The following is a 14,798-nucleotide window of genomic DNA, read 5'->3' on the forward strand; positions in this document are numbered from 1 at the left end:
GCGGCCGGTGCCCGCTCGGGGCAGGGCCCAGCACGCCCTGAGGCGGCGCCGCCCCCCCCCCCCACGGCCCCCCTGGGCGCGGGGCCGGCCGCGAACGGCCCGGTCCGCGCTGGGGGCACCGCGGCTGCCCCGGGACCCCCCCACCCGGTGCCTGCGGCTGCCCCGGGGCCGGGCGCGGTCCGGGCGGGGGAAGCGGCGCCGGGGGCGGCCCGGCCGCAAGCAGCCTCGAGGGCCTCGCCCTGCGGCCGCGGGGCCCGCCCGGGGGGGGGCGGCACCGCCACGCGGCGCCCCCGGGAGCGGCCGGGCCCGGCCCAGCGCAGGGCGGGCGCCGCCGCCCCTCACTAAAGATGGCGCCGGGGCAGGCGGGGCCGCCGCCCGACCGCGCGTGCGCCCCCCCGCCCGCCAAAGCGCGGGCCGCGCGGCGCGCAGGCGCGGTGCTGTCGGGCCGAGGAGCGGGGGACGCTGCGCGCCTGCGCGGGGCGGCGGCGCCTGCGCGGTGCCGAGGGCGGGGCGGCTCCGCGCCTGCGCAGCGGCGGCCCGCGGTCCCGGCGCAAGATGGCGGCGGCGGGGCGGGCGAGGCGGAGGTGGGGCGGCGGCGGGAAGCGCGGCGGTGCGCGGAGCCTGCAGCCCCCGGCCTCACGCCCAGGTAAGCGGCGCTCCCGCGGGGCCGCGCGGCCGGACGGGGGGCGGCGGGGGGCGGCGGGCGGCGCGGGGCGGGCGGCGCGGGCGGCGCGGGCCCGCGGCCGCCATCTTAGAGCGCGGCCGCCGCCGCCGCCCGGCCCGGCCCGGCCCGGCCCGGCCCCTCCGCTCCGCTCCGCCCGGCGCGGGGCTCCCGCCGCTGCCGCCGCGCCTGCGCGCCCCGCCGGCCCCTCCCGCGCCCTCCCCTCCCGTCCCGTCTCCGTAACGGCCTCCTGTCTCCGCAGCGGCCCCCGCGGGCCAGGCGCGGGACGCCCCGCTATGAGGATGCGGCCCCGAGGCGCCAGCGGCCAGCACGGAGCGACGGCCCCGCGTCCCGGCAGGCAGCCCGCCCCCGTAAGTACCGCCCGGCCCCGGCTCCTCCCGCCCGGCCCGCACAGGCGCCGCCGCCTCGGCATCGCCGCCGCCGCTCCGCACCCGCTCGGCCCTCGGCTGCCCGCCGGGCCCGGCCCGTCAGCGCCTCCGGGAGGGCGGCCCCGGGGCTGCAGCAGCGCCTTGTGCCCGGCGGACGCGGCCCCTCGGTGCCCGGTGCGCTCGCCGCCTCCCCGCGGGGGCTCCGGACGCCGCTCGGCCCCGGCCGCGGGCCGCCAGGCGCTCGGACGGGAGAAGCACCGGCGGCAGGCGGCAGCGCCCCGTCCCCAGCCCCGCGAAGCAGCCTCGGTGCTGGGCTGAGGGAAGAAGTCGCCGTGTCCCCGCTGGCTGCCGCTGCGCGCCTTGGTCTGCCTTTGCTGTCATCCTGCTTTGCTGAAGTGGATACAAGTAACGGTCCTGTTTGCTGTACAGCTCTGCCTTGTGTCTTCTTCCACCTCGCTGTGGTCTCTGGCCGTGCTGCTGCTCCTAGGCTGTAAGCTCTCTGGGCAGGGACGGTGTTGTGCTGTGTCCGTGAAGCACTGTATGCCTCGCTGCGGTGTACGAACACAATGCCGTAACCACCACGAAGTGATTGCTCTGGGTCCCTCTCACTGTCTAAGACACAACAGTAGTTACATAAAAGCAGAGCTCCTTCTGTCAGGATTCTGTTACTTGGCTTCGTTCCTTTTCCCAGAGCTTAAGGATGTTTGCATTTAATACTCATCAACGTTGATAAAGTGCTAAAGCTTCTTATCACCTTCCTCTCCTCTGCTTTATCCGTAAATGGGAGAAGGCAAAAACTACAAGCCCTGTCTGTCAGCCGTTTTGAGCTATCAGTGGTAAAAAACCACTGGCAAGTCACTGCACGTGGCGTGTGGTCTCCAGTCTAGGAAGACCTTGATACCCGGTACTGTCTGTAACTTCTTAAAATACGTGCCCGGCTCACTCCGGGAGGTCTGGCCCCATCAGTACCGATCCGTTGTAATGTGTTGCCTGTGCGATGTGCGAGACACATCGACAGCTGCGTGTGTAAATAGGTTTTAAGGAGGGCTAAACACAGCTTTAAAAAGATTGTGACACGTGAAACACACAACGAGGCTCACGACGTGCAGCCCTGGGACCCTCGGTCTCTGGTGAAGTGTCGTGCACCCAGTGCCTGTGACGTGGGTCTGAGCCTCGTCTCTCGAGGTGGCTGGGCTAACTGCTGCCTGTGTGGCAGCTAGCTGAAGTGTGCCTGCAGGGGTCACGGCAGGGCTGGAGTTCAGGAGGAAGTGTCAGTAAACAAATGTTGTGCAACACCCGGAACTGAGGTGATTAAACGTACGGGATTGCGTTGGCACGGTCTGTGTAGCGGATGCTTTCGCCTGTGGACTTGGACGTGGTTATCTCCGTAGTTCTGAGCGGAGGCTGCGACTCCAGGTTTCTGCAGTACCCTGCACCTTTCCTTGCTTACCCTTGAGGGAAGGATGGAAACATCTTCCAAGGCGTTGGAAGGATCAAGTGTTCCTCAGATCACTGACGCTGATCTCGCTGTCAGTGCTATAGACAACCTACCGGGTCCCTGCTAATTCCTGATCCTTGTCAGCTCCTAACATTCTGCACTTCTGAAATGGCTAGTGGAGTTTTTTTGGGTGGGATGGGGAGTAAGGATGAATAAATTCAAAACAATTCAGTGCACGAACCAAACCGGAACTTTCACTTAAGAGGTGAAATACAAGGAAGCCTCCTGCTGGTGCTGTTATTCAGACCCGTTAAAAACACTGAATACAAGACTGTGCTCCTGCAGCCCTGCCTGACGTGCAGGTGGCCTCCAAAGGCCAGAATAGAGTCGAGTAACAGAACGTAGCTAGTAGTTACTTAAAACGCCTTGTTTCCCCGGGTTTGTTGCCAGTGCATTTAGGGTTGCCAGAGAGGAGCAATCTGTAATGATTGACTCAACAGTGCTGTTTCAGAAACTTCCCTGGGGGAAGAGGGGTGAATAAGAGAGGAGAAACCCGGCTGTTCTTCTACAGCTGGGAACATTAAATGGTGGTTAAGAGAAGCTTTACTGGTTCAACAGACTTTATTTTGTATAGCTGTTGTTATGCAAATGAGAAAATACCAAAGGCTAAAATAGCCTGGCTGAGGCCTGACAGTCTGGGTCTGGAACGTAAGGAGGAAAACAATTCAGGAGCTCCTCACTCCTAGCCTGTGGTTCTGTGGGCCACCACAGTTGTTATTAGTGAAGCACTGGGCTTGTTTTATATAGCAGAAGGATTTTAACGAATGCCTTTTGTTTAAATTACGTGCAGTTATGTGTGTGTAAATACTGATTTTAACTGTCTCCAAGGATAACAGGGCAGGTATGGATAGCATTGCTGGCATGTTAGAGGGCGGTAGATGTTCACAGAAGAGTCTATTTTATTTCTTAAGCGTTCAGTCCTGCTGAATGAAATGACATGCTGCACGTCTAGGAGAGATCTAGCTGGAAAAGGAGTATTTTCAGTGCTGTCCGTAACAGCTTCCTCAGCATTCAAAGCGCAGCATTCCTTACAGCGAGCTGTACCTAGTACAGCAGGTATTTCTCAGGACTTAAGTGTTGTTTGTACTGGTTCAAGTCATGTTTTATTGCAAGAATGAACTTACGCTGTTACAGCTGAGTGGGCCAAGTGAACCTGGGATCCTTCCTGCTGTAACACGGACTTCTTGTGTATTTGTTCTAGTGTGGTTGCTGAGAAATGGCCAATGAGAATCACGGAAGCCCTGCGGAGGAAGCATCTCTAATGAGTCACTCACCTGGCACTTCCAACCAGAACCAGCCCAGCTCCCCCAAACCGATGCGACTGGTGCAGGACCTCCCAGGTACTGGTTCTGCTTCTGACAAGGCCGGGCACGGAGTTCTGAAGGGCCTGGGTAGCAGGAGAGGGAAGGTGGAACGGGGCTGCCAAGAGAGTTAGGAACGATGCGTGTTTCAGAGCGTGCTGTGATAGTAATGGGGACGTGAGGAGTAGGGCTGCTCTTCAGGACTCGTCTTGCCCTGACTCCTCCTGTCTTCTCAGATGAGCTGGTGCAGGCTGGCTGGGAGAAGTGCTGGAGCAAACGGGAGAATCGCCCTTACTACTTCAACCGCTTCACCAACCAGTCTCTGTGGGAAATGCCTGTTCTGGGACAGCACGATGTCATTGTAAGTAACCACTTACCTCAAGAGGTTGTGCCAATACTGGGGTATTCTGCTGGGATTTGAGATTACCTGTGTGGGAGGGCCCTCTTTACCTTCAGAGCTCTTCTCCAACTCCAGCATCTGGCTTGGTTCTGACGAAACATTCCTCACTCAGGTGCATGCTCTGATAGTGCTGTTGCAGGTGTAGTACACTGCTCAAAGAATACTCAACCTGGGAGAGTTGTGTAGAATTTTTCTCATCTAAGTCTTAAACTAAAAACCAAACCAAATAAGCCATACAGACACAAGCGTAGAAGAGAATTTTTCAGCTTTCTGCAGGTGTGTTAGTATCCTTATTTCTGTCCACTTGGGGGCTGGTGGCAGTGGCAAGGGAAGTTAAGAAGTTTTATTGCCTTTGGTACTCTGCAGTGGCAGCTGGTGAACTAATAAGTACTGTTGTTGTTTGGACACTCTTAGTCAGACCCTCTGGGATTGAATGCGGCTCCTATGCCACTGGAAGGTGGAATGGTAGAGACCTCCGTGGACAGCAGGCAAAGGAAGAGGAGATTCTCTGAGGAGGTTCCCCCGAGTGGCAACAGTGTGAAAAAGCCCAGGGTGGGTCCGGTGTTGTGAGATGAATGCTTAAGGATGTCGTTCGAACTGAAACCTAGAGGCTCTGGAACTTGCAGCTGTTTTTTTGAACTGCGCAAGATCAGGCCACTGTAGTATAACTCAACCTGTAACAGTTCACGCTCCAGAATTACGGAATTACAAAAGTGGAAGCAGACTCAGGTCTGGCTCATTTGCCATTTCTCTTACAGCCTGAGATGGAGTGTGGGAGTTGAGAGATACCATGTTTCTCAGTCATAACCTGTTAACTTGTATGTCCGTATTAACTTATGCTAAGTGCAGGCAAGACGTGCTCTAGCAATTCACTGGGTATCCTGAGGTGTGTTGTTAGGTATGCTGGGATGCTTCCCTTTTACCTTTCTCTGTGGGGCAGTAATTCGTCTTCTACATGCCCAGGTGGATGTTCCGGGGAACCCAGCCGCTCAGCCAGTCCCCATCTCTCCCAGTATTCCAGGAACCTCTGTTTTGAAGGCATGGTGCGTTTCACCTGAAGATAAACAGCAGGCGGCTCTTTTACGACCAACTGAGTGAGTTATATCCGTTTGTCTTCTGTTCTTGGTAGTAGGTTAGAGACGCCTGATTTTCTAAATGCCTTTGAAGAAGAACCTGAGGGACGTGACATTCTCCCGTGTCTTTGCAAGGAATCTTGATAGTTTGATTTCCTGGTTGGTAAAACAGCCCCAGGAAGCATCTTTAGAAGTAATATTTGATAATTAGCCAGTGATCTGACCATCAGGTTGACGTTTTTTTTCCTGCCATAGAGTATACTGGGACCTGGATATTCAGACAAATGCAGTGATTAAGCAGAGGGCACCCTCTGAAGTGCTCTCTCCACACCCCGAGGTGGAGCTGCTTCGATCCCAGCTCATTCTCAAGCTGCGGCAACACTATCGTGAGCTCTGCCAGCAGCGAGAAGGTAAGTTCCTGTTGCGCTCCCCTTGTTTGTCTTGTCAATCCTGCAATACCTTGGTGTTCTTCCGTCTGGTTCACATCTGTCTCTTTCCTGTGGTCTCTTCTTTTTGCAATGGTTATATTCTCTTTGACGTTGTTTTAAGGTTGTAAACTTATTAAGCTGACCTCCAGTGTTGATTCTTGTCAGAGCTTCTGGGCATCTCTTTATCGTATTGATTTGACCCTTTTTCTGTGCTTCTCCAGGGATTGACCCCCCAAGGGAGTCTTTTAACCGCTGGATGTTGGAGAGGAAGGTGGTTGATAAAGGGACAGACCCTCTTTTACCGAGTGACTGCGAGCCAGTAGTGTCTCCTTCCATGTTCAGAGAAATCATGAATGACATTCCCATCAGGTACTGTTGAAAGACAGGACAACTTTCTGGGTTGTTCTTTTCTTGGGCTAGTCCAGTGATTTACCTGCTGCGGTTTTCTGCTTTCATATTTCACTTTCGCTGATGAAGTGGTTAAGGTGCCGTTTATATAAAGTTTGGGAACTGGATCTGGCCTTCATGGCAGCTGTGAAACTGATGCGTGTGAATTTATGCTTGCCTCAGGCTATCCAGAATCAAGTTCCGGGAGGAAGCCAAGAGACTGCTCTTCAAGTATGCTGAGGCTGCAAAACGGCTTATTGAATCCAGGTGGGGGTTCCTCTTGCAGCGCTGTCACTTTCAGAAATGAGAACAAGTTTATAGGAACTTGTAGGAGGAGCTACAGTATCCCGCCTTACTCTGTACAGGTCGTTATCTTACAGAGGAAAAGCAAGGTTAAGAACACATGGAAGAAAAACGGTAGTGCTGAAGCCATCTTTTGCTAGTGATGTTATCGTGAAATCAAACGTTGGGAAGCTGTGAATGTTTGCAGAGATGAGCAAGAATCTGTGTAACACTAAATATGGAATGCCTTCTGTCATTTATTCCCGAGATAATACAAGAGTACTTGGGCCCTTGCTGATAGTAAAGAGAAACAAACTTAGACTGCTATTTTATTACACCACGTATAATTTTTCTGAAGAGTCCTGCCACAGGACAGAATTGAGGAAGATAGCCTTGTGGGGAAAAAACAAAGCTTGTTAACAGGGTAGTTTTATTGAAGTCGCAAGCTCCTAACGGTGGCTGCATGTGGAAATGAGAGGCACGATGAAAATGGGCCATTTCTCTCGTAGATAAATCCGTTATCTGCCTTTCCCGTCACAGAGAGGACAGCAGACAGCTAGCTGCACTGTGTTCTGGCAGGAGCGTGGCAGTCCACAGGCAAATGTCTGGAAGCACTTTCCATGGGAGGCCTGGAGGGGAGTGACAAGCTAGGGCCCTGAGGACGTGTCAGCAGCTGCGTTCCCCCGCTGATGAAACACTGTTGTGGTAGCATGGATATATTGCCACGCGCCTCCGGGTTAAATTTCACTTGTCTGTTTTGTGCAGGAGTGCATCACCAGACAGCAGGAAAGTGGTGAAATGGAATGTGGAGGACACCTTCAGCTGGCTGCGACGGGACCATTCTGCTTCCAAGGAGGATTACATGGTCAGTACCCGTCCTGTGCAGCTGAGCGCAGTGAGCCTAGGGACAGATGGGGCGTTCAGGGCCAGACAAAGGTACTTGAGAAGGCTGTGATTCCCTTCCTCTGATTTGTGAAGTGGAAGTGGCAAAGGCGTGGAGATTCTGCATACCTCCGGAGAGTGAGGTGGCGCGTTGTGCAAGGGACTCTTCTGATTATGCAGGACCGCCTGGAGCACTTACGCAAGCAGTGTGGGCCCCATGTGTCTGCTGCAGCAAAGGACTCTGTTGAAGGCATCTGCAGTAAGATTTACTACATATCCCTTGAATACGTCAAGCGCATCCGGGAGAAGCATCTTGCCATCCTCAAAGAGAACAATATATCTGGTACGCAGTAAACCTTTTTCTTACTCCTTGGTCCTTGCTTCCTTCATCGCTACCATTCTTTAACCCTCCCTTTTGCCTTTGAGTCTTAGCTCTCCTCAGACATGCTCCCTCCAGATCCCAGTGTCTGCCTTTTGCTGCTTGTTTTTGCTGCCTGTCTTCCCGCCTGATTGTGATTCCTTCTAGCTGAACTTTCCTGTGAGCTCTTTTTTTCACTGCCAAAGCCAAGTTGCTGTCCAAAATAGTTAACCACAAGGTGGCAGAAAGGCTCCTTTGCCTCCTGCACTTGACAGCCCGGGAATGTTTACTGGTTTTTAGAATGAGTTTGGGGCAAACTGAAATAACAATAACGACAAGGAAATTGTTTTATTCATCCAGAACGTGCCCTACGATGATGGTATGGTTGTGTACAGTCTACAGGTCTCCTGTGTTACAGATGGAGAAATACTGCGAAATGGATCCTCTGTGCTCCGGCAGCGTGTGATAGGATTAATTTTGGGAATCAGCTCTGATCTTAGGTGGCTGCCTGCATGATGTGTGTGAAGGGCCACCACTGTGTTTTGGGGGGGACCGCTCTGCTCTTTTAGCTTTACTTCTGTCACTACGTGTTTTGAGGTGAAAGGAAGGTCTGTTCCAGAAGTCCTTGGATTCTAATGGACTGCCCTGATCTTTGTTCTCTGTAGCTGAGACAGAAGCTCCTGAAGTCCAGGACAGGCTTGTGTACTGTTACCCAGTGCGACTGGCCATCCCTTCCCCACCACTCCCCAGTGTGGAAATGCACATGGAAAACAATGTGGCATGTGTGCGGTACAAGGGGGAAATGGTGAAAGTGAGCCGCAACTACTTCAGCAAGCTGGTAAGGGCTGGCTGCAGGCCTGTGTGACTGTCGTTGCAAATTGCTCTTTGCTGAGAGCTTCCGTTTCTCCTTTTCCTCTGAGCGGAGGGACTGTGCGGGAGGACAGAGTGCTGACCTGGTGGGGGCTGCCTGATACTGCCCTGGTAGTAGCAGACATGAGCACAGCTTCCTTCTCCTTAGTCAGGGTCAGCCTTCTGCTGGGAGTACTTAAAAGGCGTTGCGTGCGTGCTTTGGGTTCGTGCCGTGTTGCAAGAATGGTTGTTCTCACAACAAGGCTGCCCTTGCTGAGAGACACTTGCTGATGTGTTGCATTCATGCATGCTAGTAAATAGCTTGCGGTTCGTTCCCATGGTAAAAGCAGATGTGCTGAAAAACCTTCGTGCAGAGCCCCACCTGCTCCTTTGTGCATCGCTGTCTCTCCTCATGCCATGACGCGTTTGTGTGCTGGCTGTCCTACCTTTGTGGACGCTGTTGGTTTTTAACGGCTGGGCTTTCTCTTCCAGTGGCTTCTCTATCGGTACAGTTGCATTGATGACTCTGGCTTTGAAAAGTTTCTGCCCAGGGTTTGGTGCCTTCTCCGTCGATACCAGGTACCGTCTCATCACAGTTGTGCGTCAAAAAGCCCTAGTAATAGTGGGGACTTGCTGTCATTGTTCTGGGAGGTCCACAGCTCTGGGAGCCTGGTACAAAACAAGGCTTACCTGGGGGCTGTTGTCTGCTCCTGTTGTTTTGAGGTAGGAGTGTAGTCTGGGGAGCAGTTGTGATCTTGAGGGAAGACCTTGGTGTGGGGATGAAGATAAATTGTTACAAAAAGCCTTCAGTAGTTCTTGGCATGGCCGTGAGGACTAACTGAAGGTTCGTGGGGAGTCTGTGTAAAAACTGACAGTTGCTTTGTGGGGCCTGAGTTAGAGAAAGTATCTAAAGAGCATTCTTGGGTACATGCAGGGGACCTGCACGAATTTGAGAAAGGATGAGGAGGCCCTGCATACCTAGAGGAGTGGGTGCATGGACATGTGGCCCTTGGTCTGTGTTCAGTGAAGGGAACGGAAGGAACAGCAAGTGCAGGCACTTCTCACCGGGATTTGCTCTCCTCAGATGATGTTTGGTGTGGGCCTGTATGAAGGAACTGGCCTGCAGGGGGCACTGCCCGTGCACGTCTTTGAAGCCCTCCACAAGCTCTTTGGAGTGAGTTTTGAATGCTTTGCCTCGCCTCTGAATTGCTATTTTAAACAGTACTGTTCGGCCTTCTTGGATACAGACGGGTATTTTGGATCCAGGGGGTGAGTCTTATGTTACAGTGCCCTTTGCCGTGGGTCTGTGTGGGTGCGTGCGTGTGCGCGGTGCGATGGTTCCGGACAGGCTGACGGCTCCGGGAGCTCATGGCAGTAGCTGGTTGTGTGGCGCCTGCGCAGAAGGATGTGTGCTTTGGGCCTGCTGAAGGGCAACGAGTGGACCTAGATTGTCCGTGGGGCAACCGGGAGCGTGCCGCTGGTCTGGTTAGAGGTGTCCGGTCCCGACACGGTGCACTTTGTGAGTCTGTCAGCGCTTGCCCTTATTCTGGCGAAGGGGAGAACTGAGCCCTGAAGCAGTCAGCTTGGATCCGCAGTCAGCCCTCAGCAACTGCAGGTGGACTACGTCCCCAGTGACAGTTCTGTTATTCAGAAGTGGCAGGCCTCATCCTGCTGGGAACTCAGGCCTTCTGAGAGTATGAGTGTCGTTTCTGAGGAAATGGCTGCTTTTTAAGGTATGAAAACTAGAATTCTAGCCTCTCTGACAGGGATCTTTTGCCTTTTTCCTTTAGCCCGTGCCTGGATTTCTTCCCTATAAGTGGGTCTTTTGAGGCAAATCCTCCATTCTGCGAGGAGCTGATGGATGCCATGGTCTCTCACTTTGAGGTACGTTCACTCACCCGTGTTGTTATTCTGAATGGAGCTGTGCAGTGCTCTGCTCCCCACTGCTCTTGTACCCTCATAACAGGGCTGTTACTCAGAAGGCAAAGGATTGTGACTGCTGCTGTACTGCTCTGGAAGCAGAAATGTTTCTTGCTTGTAGAAGTCATTAGGCATGTCTTTGCTTAACTGGGGCTAAGATTGTTTTCTTGTTGGACTAGAAATTGCTGGAGAGCTCCAGTGAGCCCCTCTCCTTCATTGTCTTCATCCCTGAGTGGAGGGACCCTCCTACACCAGCCCTGACCCGCATGGAGCAGAGCAAGTTCAAGCGGCACCAGCTCATCCTGTCAGCCTTTGATCACGAATACCGCAGCGGGTCTCAGCACGTCTGCAAAAAGTAGGCTTTTCTCTGGGGTCCTTCTGGGAATGCGTTTCTGATGAGCAGCCTCTTAGGAGAGCCGTGTGACAGAAACATCCTATCCCACGTGGAAATCAATGGAAAGTAGGGAAAAGGCAAGGAAAAATGCAATGCGTAATCATCCTGGATTTTAAAGAGAGGTGTTGTGGAATCCAGTGTTGTGGATTTTCACACTCGCTTAATGACTGCTGAGGTATTTCACTAACTAAAAAACTTGTGAGTGATGTATTCCTTCAGTACAAGTCCAGTCTGAACTGTTCATCCCCTATGGTGCTGTGGTGATCACCTGTGTCCCTCTACCAACTCCCCACTCTGGTGAGCCACAGCTGAGTAGGATTTCCTGGGCTACCAAACGCCGTAGTGCCTCGGCAATTCGGCATCGCTCCGAAGGAAGCAGAAGGAGCAGTCAGGATCTTGGTCCTCAGTGGGGCAAGCCGGCCCTTGGTCTGCTGCTTAAGCAACAAGTTCAAGACACAGCTTGTTTAAGCAGCGAGTACTTAAATGCTAAGTTTTCTGTGTCTGGTTAGGATTGCTGTGAGATGCGTTATCTCACTGAGTATTTCTGGTGCACATGCTGGCCAGGGAGCTGCTTGGCTCAGTGCCTCTCCTCTGAAACTTAGTGAGCCTCTGCCTTCATTGCAGTCTGCTTACTCTTTGTCTCATAACAATGAAGGACAGGGAGGAAAAGTTGTCCTAAAAACCACACGCAGGAAGAGGAGAGGCAGGTGCTAGGAAGAGTGTTCCCCTGTAGTTGCGTGACTTCTTGCCAGGTGGGCCAGCGGGGGATGCTGAGCGCCTGTTGTCTTTTCTCACAGAGAGGAGATGTACTACAAGGCCGTGCACAACACCGCCGTCCTCTTCCTGCAGAACAGCGCGGGCTTTGCCAAGTGGGAGCCCACGCCGGAACGGCTGCAGGAGCTCGTTGCGGCCTACAAGCATTCGGGCCGGACCCTCAGCTCCTCGTCCTCGTCCTCCTCGTCCTCGTCGTCCTCCTCCGCAGACAAGGAGCGGGAGCTGGGCCGCGAGCAAAGCAGCAGCCGGGAGACTAATGCCAACTGAGGTGCAGAGGTGAGAGGCAGCAGGGAGGCGCCGGCGGCCCCGAGGAGGCTCGCCAGGGCAGGCGGAGAGACTGCTGGCTGCGCAGCACCGGCCCGGGGGACTCTTGCCCAGCAGCTCCACGGCACCCGCCTTCCCCTGCGAACTGCACGCTGCCCGCGCCCGGCAGCGCCACGGAGCGCCCGGCCCCCGGCTGGGAGAGGAGCTGGGCTGCAGCCACGCCGCAGGGCGAGGGAACCACCACGCGTGGGCGGCCGGAGGAGCGGGCGGCCCCCTCGCCGCCCGAGCACGGACGAAGGGGCAGCCGGAGCTGGGACGCGCGCACGGGCAGAAGGACGGACGGAGGGACGGACGGAGGGACGGCCGTGGCGAGCGCTCGGCGCGTGGCGCCGCGCCTGGAGGGGCCCCGGCAGCCGGCCGCAGCCCGGCGCTGGCAGGAGGAGCGCGGGCAGAGCGCGGGGGCTCCCGCGGCCGGACTGGCACCAGCACAGCTCCGTGTCCATAGTGTAAATAGTTCTGTCCGTGGCGCCCGTGCTCCTCGCAGGGCTGCTCCCATCGCACCCGCGTTTCTTTTCCACATGTGTGAGTCCCGTGTTCGCCGACGCTGTGTTACCGTATAGGAGAGGAGCGGAGGAGAGGAGTTCTTTGGTGTGTAAAGACGTCTTTGCAGCTGTTTTGTAGTCGTTGTGGTTTTTATGCGGAGCCTCCGGGCTGTATTTAACCTCCTTGGGTTTTGTTTTGTAAGGATTAATTTAACACCGCTAACCATTTTATTACTTTTATCAAGAAGAGCAAAGTCTATTTTTGATTTCCGTTTCCTAGTTCTTAGGAACATTAAAAACCAGCATACAGCTCTGCCCCGTGTCAGTGACTTTCCTCGTCTGTCAGCCGTGGGTCTGTGGTCAGCCCCTGCCCTTGCCTCAGTCTCGCTCTGGTTGAATAATAGAAAAATGTTTTGGGTTCTTTTTTTTTTTTTGCAGAACTCATACTTTGAATCTCTCTGCCAAATTGATACAATTACAGTACACTAGAAAAATACTGACTTCTCTGGCAGACGTGTAACATTTTGCCCAGAACATTAAGTGTTAGAAGGTACATTGGCTAACGAGACAAATGTGCTGGTCATGAAAATATGGGTGGCTTTGCCCAAATATTAAAAGACAACAAATGCCACAATGAGGGAAAGGCTATGGTGGGTGTTGTGATGGCACAGAAAATCCGTAACGGAGCTCAGCTCCAGATCACACACAGCAGAAGGGAGGCAGGTCTCATGGACTCGAAAGAACTGAGATGCCATCTTCTCATATCTTTGTGTACCTGGAGGAACAGCAGCAGGACTCGTACAGTGTAGAGAAGCCTTAGGCCCCGCAGAAGGGGACTAATGGCATGGAGAGGAGGAGCCTTGACAGGCTCAGTCAAGGGCCCGAGTAAAGGCAGCTTAAGCCCACAGCGGCCTGAGGTGGGGAGGCAGGTGGAGGTGGCAGAGTCAGGTAGCAAAAGCAGAGGGAGGTGGCACCAGATGGAGACAGTTCTAAAAATTGTTCTTGCCTGAGCCAGCGAGCTAATGGAGACAAATCACAAATGTCTGGCCAGAGACCAGCAGTTCTTCAGGAGAGATCACTGTCATCAGCCGTTCTCACTACTGTAGGCTCATGAGATCTGGCGGAAAGGGGCCTCTCGAGGTTTGTTGTGCAGCCATCGCACGTGGGTTCACCACCAGCACTGGGTCAGGCTGATGTGGTTTCAGCAGGCTGCTGAAAGCGTCCGAGGACAGAGGTGGCACAGCCTCTGGGTGACCTGATCGGGGCTGCCCTGCCCTTCGGTGATTTTTCTTTCCTAAGGACAGCCTGAGTCTCCTCAAACAATCTGGCTGTTACCCTGTTGATTCACTGTCTGCCACTGTGAAGGGTTCAGCTTTGTCTTCTCTGTATCAGCCCTCCAAGAAACCAGCGGCTGTTAATTTCCCTCGGCCTCCTCAGCAGGCAGAACGAGCCTGGTTCCCTCACAGGAGAAACGCAGGCAGAGCCTGGGGGCTCCTGTGGCCAGACTGGCACCGGCAGCTAAAGGCAGTGGTCGTTCTCCGATCCAGCTTTTCTGGGGGTTGGGAATTTCACAGCTTTAAACCTAGAGGCTCTCTGCGTTTGAACAGGCTGTAAACAGCAGTCCTCCCTACGTGGGTCTTGGGCTCCCAAAGGAAAACGGTGCTGGTGTGAGTTGTCTCTGCCTGCAAGTCGTGTAATCCTGTGCCCTTGGGACCGCCTTCTCCCATGTAGGCCTCAGCACGGATCAAACAGCACTCCGTTTGTTAAAAACCAAGATGAGGCAGTGCCACGAACTCGGGGTCTGCACCGTGCCCCGTGTCCCTCCAGCTGAGCACCAGCATGCTCGGGGCCAGCGCTGCAGAGGCAGCCCAGGCCTGGCCCTGCACTCACTGCCCAGCTCAGTCCTTGCATCCCCGCAGCTCACCAGGGCGCTTTCAACGACAGTGAGATCGTTGACGTCCTGTAATGACACTCAGGGACAGTTGGGAACTCCAGCCGAGAAGGAAGCAGCTTGTAACGCATTTTTTCCCCTTTTATTCACTATATTGACCCAAGGCAAGCTGTTCCTGAAGTGCCGGTGAGCAGCGACACACATTGATGCTGGAAAGTGTCAGCGGCTTCTTGATCTATGTCATCAGTGCAGAAGGAGGAGTCCTTTGTCTTTCTCCCCCAGGTGGTGGCCAATTACATCATTAAGTATTTGATTGCAGTGTCCTACTGGTCTCACAGTGGAGGTGCACGTGACTTGTGACCGTGACATGTCACCTTGTGTGGCTTCCTCTCTAGAATACCTCATTCACCCAGACAGAGCAAAAACCGTGGTTAGAAACGGGGCGTCAGGGCTGAGCACTGCTGCTAGGCTGATGGGCTCTGTCATTTCGGACGCTTCCCTTCAG

The 14,798-nt window shown here is 54.5% G+C and overlaps 1 protein-coding gene across 1 annotated transcript; it reads left to right on the forward strand.

The window, feature by feature from the left end:
* The first annotated feature begins 558 nt into the window (after window positions 1-558).
* PCIF1 (phosphorylated CTD interacting factor 1) lies at window positions 559-12,716 on the forward strand. Its single transcript, XM_040576060.1, has 17 exons — window positions 559-646; window positions 924-1,032; window positions 3,750-3,888; window positions 4,086-4,210; window positions 4,664-4,801; window positions 5,213-5,343; window positions 5,578-5,732; window positions 5,972-6,119; window positions 6,321-6,404; window positions 7,185-7,284; window positions 7,482-7,644; window positions 8,325-8,497; window positions 9,001-9,087; window positions 9,593-9,777; window positions 10,299-10,392; window positions 10,608-10,783; window positions 11,620-12,716. The coding sequence occupies exons 3-17, from the start codon at window positions 3,765-3,767 to the stop codon at window positions 11,861-11,863; spliced, it is 2,127 nt and encodes a 708-aa protein (XP_040431994.1). The 5' UTR covers window positions 559-646; window positions 924-1,032; window positions 3,750-3,764; the 3' UTR covers window positions 11,864-12,716.
* The last annotated feature ends 2,082 nt before the right edge of the window (window positions 12,717-14,798 follow it).

This window comes from Cygnus olor, chromosome 16 (assembly GCF_009769625.2).
Source record: "Cygnus olor isolate bCygOlo1 chromosome 16, bCygOlo1.pri.v2, whole genome shotgun sequence".
In the NCBI taxonomy this organism is placed as follows: Eukaryota; Metazoa; Chordata; class Aves; order Anseriformes; family Anatidae; genus Cygnus; species Cygnus olor.